Source organism: Euprymna scolopes, chromosome 18, assembly GCF_053919585.1.
Source record: "Euprymna scolopes isolate OS-2025 chromosome 18, ASM5391958v1, whole genome shotgun sequence".
NCBI lineage: Eukaryota > Metazoa > Mollusca > Cephalopoda > Sepiida > Sepiolidae > Euprymna > Euprymna scolopes.
This window is the reverse complement of record NC_136499.1, coordinates 28,585,084-28,608,600: the sequence shown is the minus strand read 5'-3', so window position 1 is coordinate 28,608,600 and position 23,517 is coordinate 28,585,084. Positions and strand designations below refer to the sequence as shown.

At 31.6% G+C, this 23,517-nt stretch overlaps 1 protein-coding gene across 34 annotated transcripts in view; it reads left to right on the top strand.

The window, feature by feature from the left end:
- Positions 1-23,517, top strand: part of LOC145297554 (serine/threonine-protein kinase mig-15-like) — a 1,203,941-nt gene that overhangs the window by 931,347 nt on the left and 249,077 nt on the right. For all 34 annotated transcript variants that reach the window (XM_080143552.1, XM_080143554.1, XM_080143544.1 and 31 more), the window contains one exon: positions 10,548-10,648. In XM_080143552.1, the coding sequence (XP_079999678.1) occupies positions 10,548-10,648 (101 nt within the window). The remainder of the gene's footprint in view (positions 1-10,547; positions 10,649-23,517) is intronic.

The following is a 23,517-nucleotide window of genomic DNA, read 5'->3' as shown; positions in this document are numbered from 1 at the left end:
ACATGAAATAGAGCCTTCCCACATGAAAGATTGAAAATATCAAAAGGAGTGATCCGAAGCTACAAGTTATCTCTAGCAATGGAAAAAGAAACAAAAAGGGACTGAAAAAACAAGGAGTGATCAACCACATAGGCATAAATATAAAAAGATACCGTAGACTAATTGCGACTAATACGTATAAACAAACTTTTGATTTCCCAACAACACCAAAAGGAGTTAGAATTGATTATTTAAATATAAAAGTAGAGCAATATATACCAGCTCCTCTAAAATGTTACAGTTGCCATAAGTATGGATACCACAAAGAAGCCTGCGGAGGAGGGAAAAAATGTGGAAAGTGCGGGGATAAAGAGCCAGATCACTCAGGAAGAGTGTAGCAATGAATTAAAAAGTACAAACTGCATTGAAAACCATCCAGCAAAATATGTAAAATATATGCAAAATATGTAAAATATATGCAAAGGAAAAAAGAAATAATGGAGGTAAAACATAAAAGACACAGGAAGCTAGGAAAATAGTTGAAACATATTTAAAAGATGAAATATATGCTGAAATAACAAAAACACTAACAGACCACATCAACACAATGAAATATACAACAAATTTTAAGTGCTAAGCAATAAACTAATTTCATAAAACCATGAAGAATGGCCAAAATTCCAAAATAGCCTAAAAAAAAAAAAAAATAGAAAATTACCTTGGTTCAAATAAAACAATAGAAATAATAAACCAAACAACATAGATAAGAATCCGCCTACAACTTAAGCACTTAAAAATATCACAGAAACAATGCAAAACAATTAGCAGAGACAAATAAAACCAGTAATAAAACAATGAATAAGGAATGCTTCCTGGAAACAAGAAACTCAAACAATAGACATACAAAATAGCTTCTAAATATTAGAAATGATGGAAACTGATGACAATACAAAAAATATTTAAAAAAAAAAAAAAAAAAAAAAAAAAAATATCAGAAATAAAAACAAGAAAATAATGAACAAGAACCCAAATCAATTTTCCAAGATCTACTTCCAGACCTAGACAAAGAAAAGAAAAATCTCAACAACCTTCAACGAAACACACAAACTCCAACAAAAAAAACCCAAAAAACACTCTACCTTCAAAGAGATGCAAGTCAATTATTAATAATAATAATAATAATAATAATCTAATTATGCAAACAAACATAGAAAAAAAAAATAATAATCCAAGGGAATTGTTGTGGTTTGAAAACAAATATAAATGAACTACTTCACAAGAACACTCCACAATAGTTTACCTTCAAGAAACCTTCCTGAAACATCAATATCAAGAACTACCAAATATTTAATTACACTTGTAGGTCTGGAGGCAGGACCCAAGAGGCGGGAGTAGCAATTCTAGTCAGAAACAATATACCCCACAGCAAAATAAACATAACAACCAACATACAAACAATTGTCATAAACGCCACTCTATATAAAACAATGGCGGCATGTTCTTTGTATATCTCATCGAATGATGACATGGATAAAAATGAATTGAAAGAAAATCTGATCCACCAATTACCGAAATCTTTTTATCTTATTAGGGGACTTCAATCATCACAAAATCCTATGGGGATGTAAATACACTAATAAGAAAGGTAAAACATTGAAAGAGTTTATTAACGAAAATGATATATGCTTCCATAATGATGGTGCATTTACACACTTTTGCCATACTTGCAGAAATCGCTCGGCCATTGACCTAAACTTATGTTACCCATCAATACATATAGACTTTAACTGGAAAGTATATGACGACACTTGTGGCAGCGATCATTTTCCAATACTGATAGAAAGCCAATTAAACAAAATACTGCACAGCACAAACAAAATTTTAAATCAAAAACCCAGAAGATTACAATAAACATCTTACATTACCCAAATTAAAAGATTCTATTAAAAGATCCCATAAGACAGCCCTAGGATGAAAGTCTTTATGCAGAGGCTAATGAGATTCCTTTAAATATAAGGAGTCACAAACTGGGTGCCGAATATTACACTAAATTAAAAACACACCCAAATAATACAGCATACAAAATTATATTCCATCCAAGATATAAGGGGTCATTTGAAACAGAAAGAAAAGCTATAAAACACTTTAGTCTTTGAATGAAATCAATACTACAGGAATCAGAAATACCTGTTGAAAATATCCAAGAAAACATTCTACCTGAAACTCCCACTTGGATTCTGCAAAAACCCAAAGTAATTCTAAAATTAAATGAACTCCCAAAAGCGAAAATCAACCTTAATACCTCCCAAGAAAAAAACAGTGATATTCTTAAATACTCTGACCATTTACAAATTCTTACTGACAGCTCCAAAGATCACAATAGAGTGTTATGTACTGCCATTTTGAATAGAACAACTCTTTAAAAAAAAACACTCTTCCATCAGAAAGTTCTATTTTTACTGCTGAAGTATGTGCCATCGACCTCGTTCTCAATATCATAGAAAAAATTAAACATAAAAAAATTCCTAATATTTTCATATTCACACTCTGTTCTAGCGTCACTAAATAACCAAAAAAGCTTGAAAACACTCAAATTATCAAACTACTAAACAGAATCAACTCCTTATCTAAAAATAAAGAAATAACCACATACTGAATTCCAAGCCACGTCGAAATAAAAGGGAACGAAAGAGCTGACTTTGCAGCCAAATAAGCTCTAAACTTGAACCCTGATACAATTAACATTCCCTACACTGATTTTAAACGTATAATCAACTAAATCTTTTGTACAAAATGGCAGCAAAAATGGAATAACAACACAAATAATGAACTATACCAAATCAAACCTGTACTAGGAGAATGGAGATCAATTAGAAAATCAAGAAAGGAATAAGTAGTCTAGAATACATATTGGTCATACAAAACTCACACACTCCTTCATACTTAAACAAGAGAAACAACCACCATGTCCATTCTATAAGATAATTTGCACTGTCAAACATTTTTTTCAAGAATAAAAACCCCTTGCTACCACTAGAAAACAATATCTAAAATCTAACAATATGAAAAATATCTTTAAAAAACTACTGCTTGGAAGAAAGTCTCTCCTTTTTGAGAGTAAGAAAACTATTCTCAACAATATAAAAAGGGGAAAAGTGTGTTTTTTGGCATGAAATTAATGAGGTTCAAAACAAAAATAACAACTTCTCTCTATGAGACAACTAAACCCTATGAATAAATATTTGAAGATATAAATACCTTTAACCACTATTTTTTTGTTTATAGGTAAATTCAACATAATATAACCCAAAAAGATTTTGATAAGAAAAAAAAAAAAAAAAGACAACTAAACTGAACACCATAAATAGGTACTTGAAGATATAAAAAATCTAAAACATAATAAATTTCTTTTTTTTTCTTCAAAACCACTGGATCGGCATTAAATGACCCAAAAAGGGTTGATATGCCATAAACTAAAACAACCAACCAAAAACAACCTTATTTCGCAACCTAATTTGTACAATTGTTTTGTTATGTACAGATGCACATATATAAAGTTGATGACTTTTAAAAAAAAAAAAAGTCACTCATTCTCTAGATTATGAAAGACATTAAGAAATATTAGGGAATGGTTGAATCAACATAGTTAGATCGGATAGATTGCTGAGAGAGATAGATGGGTGGCTAGTAATTGTTTGTATTTTTGAGATGAGGTGTTTTCATTTATTGAGGTTGTCGGACTGACTTCCTCATCTTGGTTGTTATAGTCATAACGTTTCGGCCGTTTTGCCCTCCGGCCTTCATCAGGTGTTTTGTATCGAACTGGGGAACGTTTGTTAGGAGTCTCGAACCCAACCCTTTATTATTATTATGGGAGTACCGTGTTCGGACTCCAGCTAGGCTCTGGGACATAGTTGCTGATTCTCTGTTTTGAATGTTACTTTTCACTGCCTTCGTTCAGTATTGAACTCAGCACCTTTGGGTAACTGTTAACTTTGATACAACGTCTAGGACCACTTGGCCATATTCTTAGTTGGTTTTTGTTAATGTTAAACCTATTTTGTTATTCAAGGTTTTCTCTCTCTATTAGAGGTGTCCAAATTGCATTCAGCTCTACGCTTGGTTTGCTCAGTAGGTTGTTATGTCCGAGGCTGTGAGCTGTTTCTTTAAGTTTTCTCACTTTCCAGTGGGTCACTCTGTTTATTATTTTTACTTCATCCCATAGAGGGCGATGGTCCCCCCCTCTCCATCCAGACATGGTTGGCTATACCCGATTTTTTCCGTCTCCCTTTTAGTTACCGCTTTTCGGTGTTCTTCCTACCTTACTTTGAGGGGGTGGCGTGTTTCACCCTTGTAAACCTTTCTGCAACTTCATGGGATGATGGAGTATATGCAGTTCTTGGTCATATTCTCCTCCTTGCGGGGCTTCACTCATACCATAGGTTTAAGACATCTATATATCACAAGCCTACCTTCACCGGATAATACCTTAACTTCAACTCCCACCACCCATACAGTATCAAACATGGAAGCGCACGTTGCCTACAACATCAAGCAGAGACAATAAGAAGCGACGCCATTACATACCACCAAGAAATGGTCGGGTTGAAGAATACCCTCCGTCGTAACAACTACCCCGATAGCATACTATCCACCAGACGTGTTAATAGTATAAGAGAGGAGAATGAAACCCAAAAACCACCAACGGTCTGCCTACCATACATACGAGGCATCTCTGAAAAGATTCAGAGAATATCTGCCCCCTACAACATCAGGACAGTATTCAAGAGCGAGTTAACACTCAGACGACACCTGGTACGAGTGAAGCCCCGCATGGAGGAGAACATGACCAAGAACTGCATATACTCCATCATCCCATGCAGTTGCAGAAAGGTTTACAAGGGTGAAACATGCCGCCCCCTCAAAGTAAGAGTGAAACAACACCGAAAAGTGGTAACTAAAGGGGAGACGGAAAAATCTGGACAGAAAAGAAAATGAACCAAGAGGTATGAGAAATGGCAAACATAGAAAGATCTCTAATAAGAACAGTATGAAAAAGACAAACGAGATTCTCGGGCCATGCCTACAGAAAAAGTGGAATAGAACAGATTAGTTTGACGGGAAAGATTGTGGGTGGAAGAAGCAGAGGATGACAGCAAGAAACATACGTTGACAGTCTGAATACTTAAGCAACATCAAAAATGATGAGCAACAATGAATTTATGAATGCTTTGAGAGAGAGAGAGAGGTGGAGAGTCATAACCATCAATGCTTGTATCAGACAGGACTCCGCTTGATGCTGATGAGTACAAAAACATACTTATTTAAATAAATAAATAAATAAAATAATTGCTGCTATTTACAAATCTGACTAATGAAAAATGCAAACATTATTAAAGTATAAAAATAAAAGATAATATTTACTGCATGAAATAAATTATTTAGACATTTATACTATGAATAAATGTTTTTTAGATATTAAGAATTTGAAGCTTAAAATCTTTCACCAAAATGGCTGGATCCTCCATGAAATAATCTGAAAAGGGTAGATACGCTATAAAATAACGAAACTTCACTGATATCGTTCAGTCTTTGCAGTAAATAAAGAAAAAGATAGGCAGACATAGACTCTTAATAAATCAATGTTCAGATGTGTCTAAAACCTTTACATTTGCAGACTTTAGTCAAAGAAAAAGAACCCAGAGTTTTTTTGTTTTTTTTTTATGATTAATTTCTTTGTGAATTTTTATGTGTTGTGAATCGGTTCGTAAAAAGAAGGCGGCGAGGTGAACTCTCAGAGAATTGTTTTGGAATTGGGCCCATAGAAATAAGGGGGGGGCATGATGATGATGCTATGCACAATCTCTTTCCCTGCCTTGACGTTTCTCCTCCCATTGTCTTTCTTTTGTCTTATTGCTTGGGTGCCATTGTTTATCCGTTTCTGACAGAAGACAGCAATTACCAACAGTTTGCCTGCATACAGGCAACATGCACAATTGATTCCTTTTTCTTTTTTCTTCTCTATCAGACGATTTTCGTTTTAGTTTTCTTTCTGTTTTTTTTGTTTTTGTTTTTTGTTAAGATGCATCCTTACAGTTTTATGAGAGGTGTTGTCAGTCAAGTTTAAGTTTGAAAAATGCATTTTCATTAGTTTGTCAGAATAAAGTTTGAAAAAGCATTTTATTTAACCTATCCAGCTAATGTTTCAAAAAGTATTTTAGGGGTTTGTTAGGCTAAAGTTTTTAAAAAAAATTGGTGTGGGGGTGGATCTGTTAGGCTAAAACTTTTAAAGGCATTGTTTTGGTCTGCCAAGCTAGTTTGAAAGAGCATTTTCTTGATCTGCCATGCTAAAGTATCAAAAAAGCCTTTTTGTTTGTCTGTCAGGCTAAAATTTCAAGAGGCATTTTCTTAGGTTTTCCAAGTTAAATAAAGATTGAAAAACTGTTTTTAATGCTAAAGATCGAAAAATTATTCTTAAGGGTCTGCCTAGTTAAATGAAAAGAAAGGGAAATTTTTATTAGTCTGTCGGGCTAAAAAAACAATTGCATCACTGAATGCACTGATTTAATAAACACATTGTAAGAATATGTATTCTTGTTTTATGTGTAAATATGACTTTAAAAACATTTTATCTGTTAATATTTTTTGCTTTTTTTTTTTTTTTTTTGTATTTCTTTCTTTCCTTTTACTCTAATTTGTAAACAAAATTGAGAGCTATTTATCTCTGACTAAAGCATTCCGTCTCCTTTTACGCTCAATATCCGTCACAGAACAAAAGACAAGAAAGAGTATAAAAGAAAACAAGTTGTCATTTTATGGGGGCTTTATTTACTCATGGATGAAAAGTGGTGATGGAATTTGCATTTTTACTTTAAACCAATACGATTTCCTTCCCTTTTTTTTTTTTTTTTTTTTTTTTTTCTTGCTTCTTCTTCAAGCTCTTCTCCCATTCCACCTCTCGATATTGTGCTCCCATTTTTTCTCCATGACTAATTTGCAATGAACAAAAACTGTGCTGGAATTCATGCAGACCTGTGCTAATCTGCTTTATAAAGATTATTATTCAGTTATTCAGACTAATGGTGGATAATGTAGATTTATTTACTCATGGGTGAAACCATTATTCGCCCACCTATAACCCCTCACACACCCCTTAACCATTTTTTTTTAAACTCCTACTTTGATGTCTAAATTTTTTCTCCTCATTTCACTGCATCCTTTTTTCCGGTCTGTTGAAGCTGAACTGTCGTGATGCGTCTGCTCAGTGATGAATTACTTGATAGAATGCAATAATCCTTACGCAGGTTGCAAATATTTATCATCTGCCGTGGTGTTATTTCACAGTTCTCCTTCTTTCAGACTAGTTACCATATCAAAGCTTGAATCTTGTCCACCCTATCATCTATATTATATTTCTCTTAGCCCCTCTGTTTGTTCCACTTTTTCTCAGAAACTACTGGCATGATCTTGCTCAAATTTTGTATGGACCTTTATGATAAAGTGCAGCAAACTAAGCATTATGGTATCCATTCAGTATACAGCTAGGGATTAATATGGATTAGTATTTAAGTTTCGTTTTTTCTCAGAAACTACTGAGCTGATCTTGCTGAAATTTTATATGGTCTTAGTTCTAGTAAGGTACAGCAAGCTAAGTATTATGGTATTCATTTCATGCACAGTGAGCCATTGATTTGGCATAAAGCACCTTATTCTAAGTCAATGGTCTATAACTTTCGCCCGTTTTTAATGATGTAAAAGTCTAGTTTCACTAATAGTTCACAGCAGAAGACGCATTCATACCTTCCCCAAATTGTATAAGCGAACATGATCTAAAAGCTCTAATGAAACTCAATCATGTTCCATGCACACAGTCTGTTTCCTTAACCACTGTATCATCATCTATTCCTTATTTACTCTTGTAATCCCCTCTCCCTCTATTAGTCAATCACTTTACTTTTTAACCTTTAACCTGTAGACATCTGCTTAGTTTAATGCTAGTGATCTATTTAAGTAAAAAGGGTTCAAATCTTGCTTCTTTGTCTAATGAGTACAACTTTGACCTCGGTTCAAAGGATTAATCCTGAATTACAACAAGAGTTAACCTTCTGGTTTGAAAAGAAAATAATTATTAACAAGTTTATTTTACTCTTTTGCTGGTATCTTATTACATTTATTAAGCACTAACTTTAATGTTATTTTCATCTCTATTGCTATATATAAGGAACTTTGTATGTGAGTTCGTTTGTTCCCTATGGACTTCAAAAAGGCTGGATCAATTTTTATAAAATTTTATATGAAGATACTTTGTGTGCCTGGCCGGGTTCTTTGATAGTTTTTGTAATCCAATGAAAGGAGGATCAGGCGATTTTAACCAAAGTTAACACCTTACACAGCCTAACATCATAAGTGTGTTTGAAAAGTTTCATTACCATATAAGCCAAAAAGCCCAATATATAAAGTCAACAGTAGGTTCTTTGATATGATAGGAGCACATTCAAAATGAATGTTTCTGTTTAAAGCACAAATAAAGCATGATACTTGACTTTTTATTTTAAACTTAAATTCAACTTACAAGCAGTAAGGTCAGACATATAAAATCAACAGTAGGTTCTTTGATATAACAGAGGCACATTTGAAATGTTTCTGTTAGAGCACTATTGGAGCATGATACTTGACTTTTGCATTTTAAATTTTAATTCAAGCCATTATATTAAAAACAAAATTATAAAACCAATAGTAGATTCTCTACAGTGCAATGTAGACTACAATGTATTATAGACTAAGTCACTGCAGGGAGGCATGTGAAGTTTACTCCCGGTGCACCGCAATAGTTCCCCAACTAGAGCAGGCGATAATTGATTTGATTGAAAAATGGGTGATTTCACTGATTTCAATGACAATAAAAATATGGACATGTGAAACATTCATTAATCATCATTCAATCTCAGCTAAGGTCAGGTCTCTCTGTTAGTTTAAAAATAATTGTTAATTTTTATTATACTTCAACCTTTTATTAAGTGTAATGAAATTAAATAATGATTATCAATTGCGTGCCCATACGTTTATTATTGAAGGCAAATTTTTAAATTGTTTCTTAACTTACCTACAAATTTTAGGGTTAAAGTTTCACGATCGGTGATCTTCATACTGCTAAATATGCAGCCATTTTTCCTATTTCGTAATCATCACTTCTATCAGCTGTCCTTTCATGGAAGGAAAAGGCTCCACCTCTGAAGCTTCATGCCAAAATACTCCTCACGCATAAGACTTCAAATGTAGCTAACATCTGAAAAGCATTGTTCTCTTTGAAAGTTTAGAGTCTTTGCTTTTTAAGCTCTGTTCGTTTTTCCAAAAATCACGTCTTTTTATAAGTCTGAGTTGGCAATGTTAAGTCATCATTTTATATATCTCTCATTATATACTTAGGTATGATTATAATGTTTATCTTTTTTTTGTGTGTGTGTATATAGGATTATATGTTTTAGTTTTTAATTTAGTTTATGCAAATGGGGCAAAGATGGGATGAAAATCCTTTGTCAGAATTCAGATACCTTTGAATTAATGAAATTTTAACAATAGGTATTAATAAATATTCCCCAAATTGCAGTTACTTTGGAGTATTATAAAGAGATATTAGAGGGCATAATATGAATATTTGTATTTGATCCATGGTCTTGAGAGACCAATTAAGCAAGATTCCCTGAATTTCACTTTCTTAACATCCCATAAATTTGAGACATTTTCTAGAATCAAAATCATTTAATGGATTCTGATTAAAATTGGAAGAAGGATTTTAGACATTAGATTTAGTATCATTATATATTGATTTTAATTTTTGTAAGCGTAACATAAAAGTTGTACAAAACTGTTTTGGTTGATAAATTAATTTTACCTATCCTGAGACGAGTAATTTGTAATGGATAATTTTCTTTTTACTTTGTTCACAAGCAAAAATAGCTTTTTATATATTTATTATTATTCTAAATCTGAGATAATAAACGTTTGTTTTTCTTGAGGATTTTTTTCTATTTATTATAACACAAAATACACATTAAAATATACTTTAGTTTTGGGATTGACTTAAGTTTGAAAAATAAATCTATCTGTATTGTTTTTATTAATTGTATTATTATTCATTGGACTACTGTTCTCATCTTGAGTGTCATTTTCACAACATTTTGGTCGATGTAACCTCTGACCTTCTTCAGGTGTATCTTGTCGAACTCGGAAATGTTTCTGTTGAACTCGGGAATTTGGACAGAATTTCGAGCGGAAGCCTTTATCTGTTGTGAAAATCACACTGAAGATGAGAACAGTGGTCCGATGAATAATAATACAAATAACCAATCCTCATCTCCAAAATTCAGAAACGTTTTTATTAATTGTAATTAATAATTAACTAAACAAGCCTAGTGTGTGTATATATTTTTATATATATGTGTGTGTATATATATTTATATATATACACACATACATAGATATACATAATGACTGATACAATTGTGATTATTATAATGATTTTCAATTGCGTTAATGTTTTAGAATAATTATTTGATTTTGTTTTTCAGTAAAATACGAAAGGATCAAGTTTCTTGTGATAGCACTTCAAGACAGCATTGAGATCTATGCATGGGCTCCTAAACCATACCATAAGTTTATGGCATTTAAGGTAAGTTAGTTTTTGTATACATTTTCATAGAAACATGCAACACTCTTTATTTTATGACTTTCAATTCAACTTGAATAAAAAAAAAAACAAACCCTGTATAGTTCAAATTTTATTATCTACAAAGGATAAATACATATGTATTTCTGATGATGATTCAACTGACCAGGTTGCTGAATGCTTTACTGTCTTCATTTTGTCACAGCCAGTGCCAAATTAGAAGAGTGTAAATTCTATCACACATTTCTGAATAAGGACAACTTTAACCTTAACAGGAAAAGAAATTTTAAAAAAGTAAACATGTATTCAGATTGCATGTATATTTATATTCGCTAAGAGCATATTAAGAAACAATGAGCGATAAAAAGGAATCGGATATTATACTAGCCTGGATGCCCGGCATTGCCCGGGTGTTTTGAGGTGTGTGTTGAGCAAAAAAGAAAAAAAAAATGTTGTATAAAGCAGGTTCAAACCTGTGCCACAAAGGAGGAAAAGAACGTGAAAAAAAAAATGTGATGTCTTTGCTGTTGTGCCCATTGACAAATTGGAAGTGACATAGGTTTAAATTAAGGCTAGTCAGTCGAAAAGAGGGGATAACTTTTGAAAATATCGGCGAAAAAAAGCGCCCTCTCCTGTAGAAAAGTGCTCAGTTGAGAGTGAAAGAAATGAATGTTTTTAGCCAATTTTTCGATATTTGTCATTCGAGGGATCGAACTTCAAAACGATACCGATCTCGTGAAAATCCGTCGCCTCTGTCAAAAGTTTAAGGCAGACATACAAACATACATACATACATTTAAACAGACAGGTGAGATTTATATTATAAATAAGCAATGATTTCTAGATTCAGCCTTGGAAAACTTATGATTATGTAAGAATGTCCATCTTGCACAAAAGTTTGTGTACAATGCTGATTAATGTTGCATCATTTTGTCTGTTTTACCCCATGGTTCATCTCTCTTCATTCTCCTCAACATCTAAAAAGGTCCTTCTTAAATTTTCAACTACAATTCATCATATTATATGAGTGATACATGTTTATCTTATCTATATAAATAAACCAGATTTAAGTGTGTCTGTCTATGTGTAATACTTAACTGATAAACTTTTAAACTACTTGTCAAATAGCACTGAAATTAACAGGAAATAGTAATCATACACCAAGGATGGTTTATAATAAGTAAAATCTTTGTTTGGATGGATGAATGGGTCCAGACATATCAGCAAGTTGAAATGCAAAATGTTCATTTCAACTTACCGACATTTTTTTTACTTCTTACTGCACATGCCCAAATTCAATTCATTTCTTGCAGTCGTTTAATATTAAATCTTTCTTACCTATCTCTCAATAGCTACATCAATAGGAGAAGTAGCTGGAGCACTAAATGTTTTGGTTTTGATTCTAGCTGATGGCACCAAAGTCATTTTTTTTTTTTTTTAAGCTTTTGAAATCACTACTATATATTAGGTACAATATAATATTCAATACAGAATTGGCTCTGTAATAATAGATACGAAACCTGCATGAATTAAAATATATTTAAGCATATTTTATGACCTGGCAAGGCCGAGTGATCCTCTGCTAGTTTAAAAATAATTTGATTCCAAACTGTGATCTTCTGTCTATTAACAGAAAATGGAATTGCAATTCCAAGACATTTTTTGTTCGATCTATTTAAAGATGCAATGTTAGTTTTGAGTATCTCTGAGCAAGTGAACCTAATCTATAACTAAGACATATTTTTAAATCATCATTATGAAACAAGATCTTTTTTTCCTTTTGAAGATACGATTCATGGCAGTGCAAGACCTAAGATAGCAGCAACATCTGCCATTCTGCAAATCCTTCATTCGCCACAACATTGTGTTCATATTCATTTTCTATGAACTCTCGTCCTTCTTCTTCTTCTCTGCAGATCCTGTTTTTCCTTTTTTACTTCATCTTTCCATCTTAGTGATCTTTTCTCCTTACGTAGCATGATTGTAGAAGGAAGGGGGGACACTGCTGCTCAAAGAGACTTAACGGTAGAATATGCCTTCTTGTATAGTATTCAGTAAGCTGCTGCAGCTGGTGTGTTAATGTTATTTGATTGGCTGAGACCAAGGGTGGAATTCTTGAGACCGGATTAGGTTTATTTCTGTCTCATGAGCCATATATGTCGAAGTGATTACTTCCGGTTGATTTGTCAGAGTTATGTTGGATACTTTGCAACTTTCACACTTCAACTAACAGTGAACTGTGCAATTTGTTCAGCCTATCCTAAATTACTTAGTTGATCGTTTATAATCACATCCTTCATTCTATTCTTTTTCTAATTTGTGCTACACATCACCATGGGCACTCTGTTTTTGAGAGACCATGATCAATGTGCTCCAGAATAAATTTTAGTCTGGTCAAGAAGTATGGAAATGTTGAGTTTCTCAATCCTCATGATATCCTTTTCGACTTTACTAATAAGATCAAAAGGAAAGTTGAACATGTTTTGGTATCAGTTTGACTGCAGAAACTGCCAGAGTATTTTTGAATATCTATTACAGATGTTGATACTAGTGATAGTAATAGTATCACTTTGATTTTGTTATGACACATTTGACACCCCAAAGGCCCTTTGTGCTAAATTTGATGCAATTTTGGTCTCTAATTTTGGAACCTATCAGCATTTACTGTTTTTTAGCATGAATAATAGCGTTAACGGTTTTAAGTATGCTTCATGCCAATTTGGATAGACAAATAATTTTGGAGCCTGTAAGTGACAGACAAGAAATATTCAATTATGAAATACATTTTGAATATATTGGCTGAGATTGAAATTGTAATACATAAACAATACAGATAACAATTTGAGAACCCTTATTGAGCCCTTCCTTTTTAATGATTTTTTTTTTAAATATTATAAAAATTTAGTATCATTTATTTAATCTTTTAATTAAATCTTGGTCTCATGTTTTGTAAACAGCTTATCAAAGCTCCAAAATATTTATTCTTGCTCTCATTATTAGGATTATTAGGAGCCAAGAATGTTAGATTTTTATTTTTCATAAGAATCTATTGTTGAAGGAAATATTTTTTTTTAACCATTAAATTAAAAAAAAATCTCATTAAGATTTGAAGTTCACTTTGAAATAGTGGTTTAAATAATGGCTGATGCAAATAAAAAAAATGTAATTGTATGCTTGACACCATTTATTTTTTTCATCACCTTTCTAAATACACAGGTGCATTTTCATAATTAGTCTTTTTTACCTTTAATGCTTAACAATTTTTAAACGCACAAATGTTGGTAGAAATCAATTCAAGCCATTAAAATTATGCCAAATAGTAATTTATTTTTTTCTTTTAATTTGACCTTTCCAAGAAGACAATGTTTATGAAAGGAAAAAATGGATTTGTATGTTGTTATTTGAAAATAAAAGCACATTGTAGTTTAAAAAAAGACATCTCTCTTTAGGATATTTACAAAAATTTGTTTAAATGATCAAAAACCTTGTGACTTTTTCTAGTATTATGGAATATATAGTCGAAAATATTTTAAAATAATACTCTGTGTGTGTGTGTATATATATATATATAGATAGAGAGAGAGAGAGAAAGAATCGGTTAAGAAGATAAAAAGTGAAGTTATGTTGGAACTTTATTACAATATCAAGTCAATAAGGATTACAGAAAGAGGAGTAAAGGAGAAACCTCTTTAAGGCCATAGTATTTCAAAGCTAAATGCTTTTCATCAGAAAAGGTGAAAAAGCCAACATTGTACATATGTAAAAGTAAAAAGACAGCACTGACTTTGAAAACATTCAGATTAAAAAAAGAAAAATTTTTTCAAGTGTATTAAATAAGACATAGTAGTAATACACATTTGAAGTTTAATATATAACTAGACTACTTGTGACCCGTTGGGTCAGTATGTTAGCTGTGGAATTCATGTATGAGCGTCACACTTGTAATGTAAAGAAAATAGTTTTTTTTTACATAATAGAAACATTTCTATGAAAGTATATTAAAATGAAAAATCACGGATGGATCACTTAAACACGAAAAAGAAATCCTCCCTATTTGTGTAAAGTTACCTATTTTTCCGAATAATTGCTCAAAAATTGAAAATTAAACATGATTTTCCTATGAATCGAACGTCGACGAAAGTCATTTAGCAGCAAAAACGCACATGAACCTACCGATAAGAAATATAAGAATGAAAAACCCATGTTGGAATCCTTCAACCAAGTTATAGAAACTTAAAATCTAAAAAAAAAAATAATTAATGAAACCTGAAGCAAAAACTAAAACCTAAATAAATAAAATAAAATAAACTAATATCAAAACAGATTAATAAATGTGTCAACAAATTCACCGTTCTCACAACTATTTTGTCTCTAGAAATGTAAACAAAAAATAAAAAAAGAAGGAAGGAAGGAAAAGGGATGGATAGAGAATAGTAGTAGTAGTAGTCTTGTCTTTACTACAATTGTTCTTATGTTTGTCAACGGGTTAAAGTTGTTTAGTTGTAAGAAAATAGCGACAGTATAGTTGTAATAAAGAAGAGTTGCAAAACAACCCCACTCTTCCCATGTTGAATAATAATTTTGAAATAATAACGTTAATATTTCAGTGCGCAGGTCAAAATCTGCAAAAGAAGCGATTTGTGTTTATTTGTTTACGTTGTTATGTGTTAATGTTTATGCACGCATGTGCAACCGGATGTTGTAAACTGGAAAGTGGGTTACATCACTCATTACAAGGTCATTTGAGTTTTATAATTATATAGATTTCATAGTTATGAATGGCAGAATATGTCCTCAGGTTCACATGTCACTTCATATAAACATAGATATCTGATTGGTTTGTTTAACCATGTGACGTAGAATGTTTTGAAGTGAGATTGTAATTGCAGTTTAAACAGTTGTAATGTATTATAATAATTTAACATCCTGCTAGATCAGAGGTTTTAGACTCCCCTCAGCCTTTCTGAATATGACGACTAGCAACTTATAGTTAAGGAAAATGGATCTAAAATTAAACTACTAAGGTATATTTTAAAATGAACAGTTGTCTCTTCCTTCCTGTATAAACATGTTCCAGCTACCTGCCTGAAAGATAGGGGAAAGGTCTCAATATAGCTTTACTAGGTTGAATGTTTTCTCCAGCCAATGTCCAGTGCAAGTTGTGATATCATTGTATATGATCCATTAAATAAATTGTGGACATGAAAGTGAGACTAACCTTTGCTTTAGACATAAGAGGGTTTGTTTGTGTCTGGCATGTAATTGATTTGAAGGAAAAAACACCACCATTACGGTGAGTCGGTCTTATGGGAAACGCAATCTTGTAGCCAATCTTCAGTGCAAGTTGTTACATCATTGTATATGATCCATTAAGTTATGTGTCTTTCTGTTTCATCAGTGTCCAAACTGTTGAGCCATAGAACAAGACAGACTTAACTGTAACCAAAAAAGTTAATTTGATATCATCAGGGGAGAATTTTCAAATGGTGCACAATTCATTAACGACTCCTAAGACTCAGACCTTGCCTTTACAACTCTTGATGTTCCTTTATGCTAACTGGATATTACTGACAAAGTATACAAATTCCTGGACAGACTTGATGTTCTTGCAATTTTCAGCTTCATTTCTCTGTCTTGGTTGTAGTTGATAAATTTTGTTTTTCCAGTGTTGATGTACATGTCGATCTCACTAACTGCTTCTTGGATGAGATGGAGAAACTTACTAGTCTCATCAATAATGGTTGACAAAAGGTGTGGTCATCTGCATAATCTGTCTGTTGTCTTCCAAAAGAAGAAGCAAGACAACAATGTCATGCTGGTCGGTAAAAAAAAAAAAAAAATGGTCACACACATATTTATGACTACCACCCTCTCCCCCTCCCTCTATTAAAGACATCTTTAACTGATTACAGTGCTTTTAAGAAAGAGATAATTTAGAAAGTATATTTTAAAAGTTTTCAGGAAATCATTTGTATTTATGCAAAATATGGACCCTGCTGAAATTATTTATAACTAGCATTTCAGCCTGGCATTGCCCGGGTGTTTGGAGGTGTATGTTGAGTTTAAAAAAAAAAAAAAAAAAAGTGCTAGTAGTAAGGCAGGCTGGAACCCGTACCATGAAAGAGGAAAAGAACAGGAAAAAATGTAACGTCTTTGCTGTTACGACCATCGTCAAACCGGAAGTGACGTAGGTTTTAATTAAGGCTAGACAATCGAAAGAGGGGATGACTTTCGAAAATATCAGCAAAAAAAGTGACCCCTCCCTGTTGAAAAGTTCTCAGTTGAGGGTGAAGAAATTGTTTTTAGCCAATTTTTCGGTATTTTTCGTCTGAAAGATTGAGCTTCAAACGATACTGATCTTGTGAAAATCCGTCACCTCTGTCGAAAGTTTTAGGCAGACATTCAAACATACATACATACATTTATATATTGATAGCTCAAATTTTTTACCCAAACCGATTAAAAAGCTTGCCCTATCTCTGAATACCTTTTATGTAAAATTTCAAATGTTTAGACCAGAAATTGTCTGAGTAATTTGGTAGAGACCGCAGAGGTCAAATTTTTTTTTAACTTTGACCCCTATTATGACCCTTAACATTTATTGTTTTAGGCTCAAATCAAGTTATTAAGTTAGATCCATATCCAAGGAACCTATATCTAAAATTTCAATTGTTTATACCGAAAATTATCGGAGGAGTTTGGTAGAGTTCTCAAAGGTGAAATCGTTGAACTTTTACTCCTTAATAGCCAAATTTCTGGCCGAAAATGGATTACAAAGATTTTCCCAAATCTCAGTACCCTGTATATCAAATTTCGAGTCTGTAGACTTAAAATTGACAGTTATTATGTAGGGAAATGCACACGGACACACGCAGCCACGTTCACTCTTCTAGATATATAGAGTAGGAGGAAATGTGCTTTTTTTTTTTTTTTTTTTCAAACTATTATGTACTTTCACCTAACAATTCAATAGACCAAAACGATACCATAAACATTGAATTTAATTTGAAAATCTTATTAAAAAAATATCATCTCCTTATTCTGCAAGAATACCAAACTATTATTCAGAGGATCCTATTAAGGTAAGAGTGAAATGATTAAAGATAAAAATTTGTCTAATTTGGTCTGGGATTATTATACAAATATTGTTTAATAACGTCAAGATTAAATTGAATCAGTGTGTTTTCCCCTATACTTTTGATTTATCTATACTTAAAAAACAAGATGATCGTACAAACCAATCTGTGTTTTAAAAATAGTCTGATAAAAAAAAAAAAAATCATTATGAAGTGCAGTTAGAGATTGTGAAACTCTTGCTTCACTATAAACTCCTTATTGTGTAGACAGCCTTTTTAGTAGAGGTTTTTAAATCAACATTATAAACGATGGACTTTTTTTTTTCTTTTCGCTTGCCCCTGGAAACATCACCTGGTGTTTGTGCATCTCAATTTACAGTTCAAACATTTCGCATGAACTTTTAGCCTATTCTTATGATACTGATTGCTTTTACTTAGAAAATTAATTTTTGTTTTTCAAAAAAAAAAAAAAAAAACGATAAATAAAGATATGCCCAGACAGAAGTAATTATTAATTAACCAGCTTTGCTTTGTGGTGCATTTATTTTCCATAACTGATTCTTTAGAATATAATTGTTAGTATCCAATTTAGTCGAGCTATATAAGGAAGTATAAGGAGAGAAGTGTGATTGGTCTGGTAAATGTGTTTGTAAACTACGGAATCTGCGATGCCAAGTTCAAATCCTATTGTACCTATTGTGCTTAATTATTATTTCTCATGTCTGTGTTCCTTCCTTGTATGAATATTTTACAAAATATATTGAACAAGTTTATCCGAGGGAATACAAAATTGAAATCTTGTTTTTATATGTAGATAAATCAGTATCTTTCAAACATTACCCAGGAATAAATGAGGATGTCGCATGTACTTTCACTGGACTGTCATCTAAGCTTCAGCCTCTGTCCCATTGACGAAATGTTGCATCCCTCTGTTTTACAAGTACTTTAATGGTGAATGCTCTGGCGAACTACAAGCACTTATACCCCCTCGCCGTGAATACCCCCGACAAACCTGACAAGCAGCTAAATCCCACCCCTTCACAGTAGAGATCTTTAGGTGTAAGAAAGCATTCTACTACAGTAGTTTCTTCCCCAGAACTGCTAGACTTTGGAACTCCCTTCCGGGATTCTGCTTTCTCAACTGTACTGACATGCAGAAGTTCAAGTGTAATGTGAACAGACATCTTGCTGCTCATCGCCCTTCATAATACCTCTGCAACTTATGTCCCCTACTTCAAAGTGGCACTGTGCCTTGTTTGGGGTGAAAATTGAATTTAAAAAACAAACAAAAAAAAAAAACAACACCAAGCTCATAATATATTATCAATGTTTTTTGTGTATAAAATTATGTATGTGAATGCGTTTCTTTGTATAAGATTCACTTCTAAATTAACCGATCATTATGAATTTTGAAACGGAGCTGCTAGGCGTTGAGATGGATAATGTAGGATATATTTAGTTTAATTTAGTTTTAAGCAAAGAATGCAGAAACAGGATGAAAGGCCTTTATAAAAAAATTTAGATACTTCTGATTTTTATGAAATTTTAACAATAGGTATTAGACATCAATTAATAAATATTCCCCACATTTCCGTTTCTTTTGGAGTATTTTTAAGTTCTAAGAACACATAATATGGGCTCAACTTGTCATTTGAAAATTAAAATATTTCAGATTTGCATTAAATTTGATTCATAGTCATTAGACACCAAGTAATCAAGATTCCCTGAATTTAAGTTTCTTCTTAAGACCGATTAAGTGTAATGTTGTGTAGGGTGTCCTCACTTATTCCTGAGTAACTATATACGACATAATCACATTTACACACTGGTACTTGTTAGGTCACCAAAGTTAAGTAATGTTGAGCCTTATCAATATCATATGGGTGACCAGTTAGGAATACCAGGTACTGTATGTAGGAAAACGTCGACACTTCCCTGCAAAAAAATGCAAAACCTAACATCGCCATCTTCTCTTGACGGAGATATACAAGCAATTGTAAATTTGATATTCTCATTAAACTTTTTCCTTCGGAGGAAGCTGGTTTATTCCGTCTAGGGTGAGTGCCACTTTGGTATTCAGAGAATTCATTTCGCTCATCCTAAGACAGGTATACTAGTGTTCTATAAAAGTATTTGAAAGACTAACATAAATTAATAATTAATATTTTCGGTAAACGAAAAAATCTGGATCTTTGGTCATTCAAAGACTTTTTCGCTGTTATTAGATGAAGGCAGAACTTTCAATCCATAGAATTCCTCTCTCCATTGTACTGGAAAGATTACTCTCAATATTCACTGACATTTATTTTGGACAAAAAAAAAAAGAAAGAAAAAAACTTTGGCTTGTCGCTCATACATCTGAAAACGTTTGACAGATCCCTCAAGTTATTGAGCAATTTTCATGCTTTACTGAGTTATTTGACATGAGTGATATTGAAATATCTGTCGGCCTTTTTAGATCATGAAATAATGAAAAAAAATGTCCAGAATAAGCTTCTAGAAAAAGAATTGTTTGATGTCTTCAATTCTCCCCCTTTCCTTTCTCCCCGCCCCCTCTATATCTCTCTAAGGCAAAGAAGGTATCAAGACTTATTTGCAAGTGGAGGAGTTGATGATGTGCTTTTAGTAAGCCCACAGACATTGAATCTGCAATAAAAAAAAAAAAAAATTTAATAATGTTTTCACTGATTAGTACATGAAAATCTTCATTGGAAAGCTGCTAAATTGTTAGACTAATGGATACTGTTAGACTATGAAATCAGGTTTCGCTTTCTTACATTTTTAGTGTTTGTTTTATGTTTTACCTTATATATATATATATATAATGTAATCTCCCTTTACTTTTGTTTTTCGATTTTTTTTATTTATTTTTTTTTTTTATTTTCTGTTTGTTTTCTATTAAGGCAACTTCTTTGCAATTATTTTGAATAATAATGTCAATATTTGTTATATATGTACACATACACATATAAGTATCCACACGTGTGTGTACGTTTTTACTATTTAAAATATATGTATTCTTACATGCATCTTATCCATAATGGTATGTACTCACATACACACGCATAATGATTATATAAGTGCACACGTGCGTGTGTATAATTTTGACTTTCATATATATATATATATAGAGAGAGAGAGAGAGAGCTTATATATTTTTATAATGATTATATGTGTACACACATCTGATATAAAACTATTAATTATGAGTGTATGATGGAAACGAAGTTACCTATTCCGTACTATTTTTTTATGCATGTGAATTTCTATTCTGATATTGAATAACGTTATAGGAAACATACTCGTCTTCCCCCTCCCTTTCTTTTTCTAATCAATATGACATTAATGTTTTTGATTGTATTTACAAAATGAAAACGGAATTGGCCAATCTTTCCAATAGCTTGTAATGCAACAGGACAAGAAGAAAAGAAAAAAAGAACACTGGTTTGAGGACAGTAATTTGAATGTGTCAGCAGTTTTGAAATTGCTGTTCAAACAAAACTTGTCAATTAATTGAATATGGTAATTGAATCAGGTAGAAATAAGTGGATATTTGTGAAGAATTGGCAGATAAAACTAAATCTATATTTTAGTCTATCTTGTGTTATAATAAGAGGAAATTATGTGTTTGGTTTGACTTGTGTAAAACTGTCTTTCTATATATATATATATATATATATATATATATATATATATATATATATATATATATATATAATCATCCATAGATTGTTTTACTGTATCGCACTGTTCAGTATGGCTAAATCAGCACTTATTATGACCAAGGTTGAACTAACAACCATTTAGTATATAGTCAGTACTTCTATCACAGAGACCACCAGGACAACAGAATTTACACAGGCTTGAAAGGCCTTATTTCTATTATTACCTTGAAAATTGGATTCTTTGTGTGTCCAGTAAAAATTTGTGTTGGGATATTAAAAATGAAATCAAAATAAATACTATTAAAACACTTTTTTTTTTCTTTTTTTTTTTTTTTCAATAATAAAAATATTTTTTTCAATATTAAAAATATAATCTAAATACATTTTTTTCTGAAGTTGCATCATATTATTTCCAGTATTGTTGATACAAAAGTTACACCCCTTTATCATGAATTTACCCGATGTTATCCATATACTTTATGAATGTAGCCAAAGTGAAATTCAAAATAGAGATAAATAATATTAGAATATTAGTTTTTTTCTTTATTATATCATTCTTTACTGATCAAATTTTGTTTTTAAAACTTGAATTTTGTTTGATAGATCAACAATTAGCCATCAATAAGTGTTATATGGACATATTCTGAACCAGGAAACAGCAATACTTTCCCCTTGTCAGAAACAACACTCATAGAATGTGAGGCCTTAAGGACAAAATAAGAGAACTGAGTTACAATGCTGCTTTATACTACTGTATGACATGCTGTAAAACATATACAGAATCAAACCAGTTTCACTATGTGTAATACTAAAACTCTGACTAATTTGTTTATGCATTGAATGTTTTAGATGGTGGAAGCAAGGATGAATGGAGGCAGCAATAGAAGAGAAGAAGAGTATAAGAATAACACAAGGAAAAAAGAGGATATATTTATTTCTAACGATATAATCAATAATAAGTGCTATAATAATCAGCAAAAGTTTGGCTGGTTATTTTTAATATTTATCTGTGGTTCAGTAATTGTCTTTGGTAAGATTTCTGGCCAGTTTATTTATATATATATATATATATATATATATATATATATATATATATATATAGTTGATTTTTTGCTCTAAATTTATATTAAAAGCCTACCTTTTTCTATTTAAAAATTATTTAATATTTTAATGAAAACTTTTGCATATACAGTCATATGCGAGCGACTACATGAAGGTTAACTAATGTCTTGGAAAAACGAGCATTAATTATTAATTTTCACATTTTTTTTTATGTTAGCTGATTGGTTTCATTTCGCTTCTATACTGAATTCTATTACTATTATGTATTAGATACAGCATAATAATCGATAGAGAATTGGTTCTGTAATAATAAATACAAATCTGCATGAATTAAAATATAATATTTAAGCATATTTTCTGATCGGGCAATGTTGGCCGTCCTGCTAGAATGTGTGTGTGTATATATATAAATAAAAAACCTGTTATTGAAAATTTATTCAAATTTTCCAAAAGAACCTTATAAACCTGCAAGAAAGGTATACAAAATTTTATTTATTTGTCAAGGAGTACAAATAAACAAGAAAGACTTTATTCCATGGAGTTTTGAAGAATGCAATTCTTATCAGAGAGAAGTTTGTAAAATAGACAATAAATTTTGCATGTTAATGCATTAAAGGAAAAAACAATATGAAATTAATCATACTTGCATCATATATATATATATATATATATATATATATATATATATATATATATATATATATATATACATATCATAATTCTAAGTAGATTAGTATTAACCTAAATATTATGGTTTAAAGTTATGGCAATTTGTTTTAAGGATATTGCATGAATGATTTACATTTATTAATGAAAATTACGGCGATCTTATCTTTATTTGCTCATAAATTGGTTATGATTAAGTAAACCAAAGACCAAAAACAAACAAAATGTAATAGAATTATGAAATAGATGCTATTGAGCACATAAAAAGTTATTAAAAAACATTTAAAAAACAAAAAAAAAAGTAAAGAATACAAACTCATGCATCCAATTAGTTTTTGTGTATATTTTTTAAAGACCAAATTAAATTGATGTCATTTTATATTAAAATGTATTTTTCTGTTTT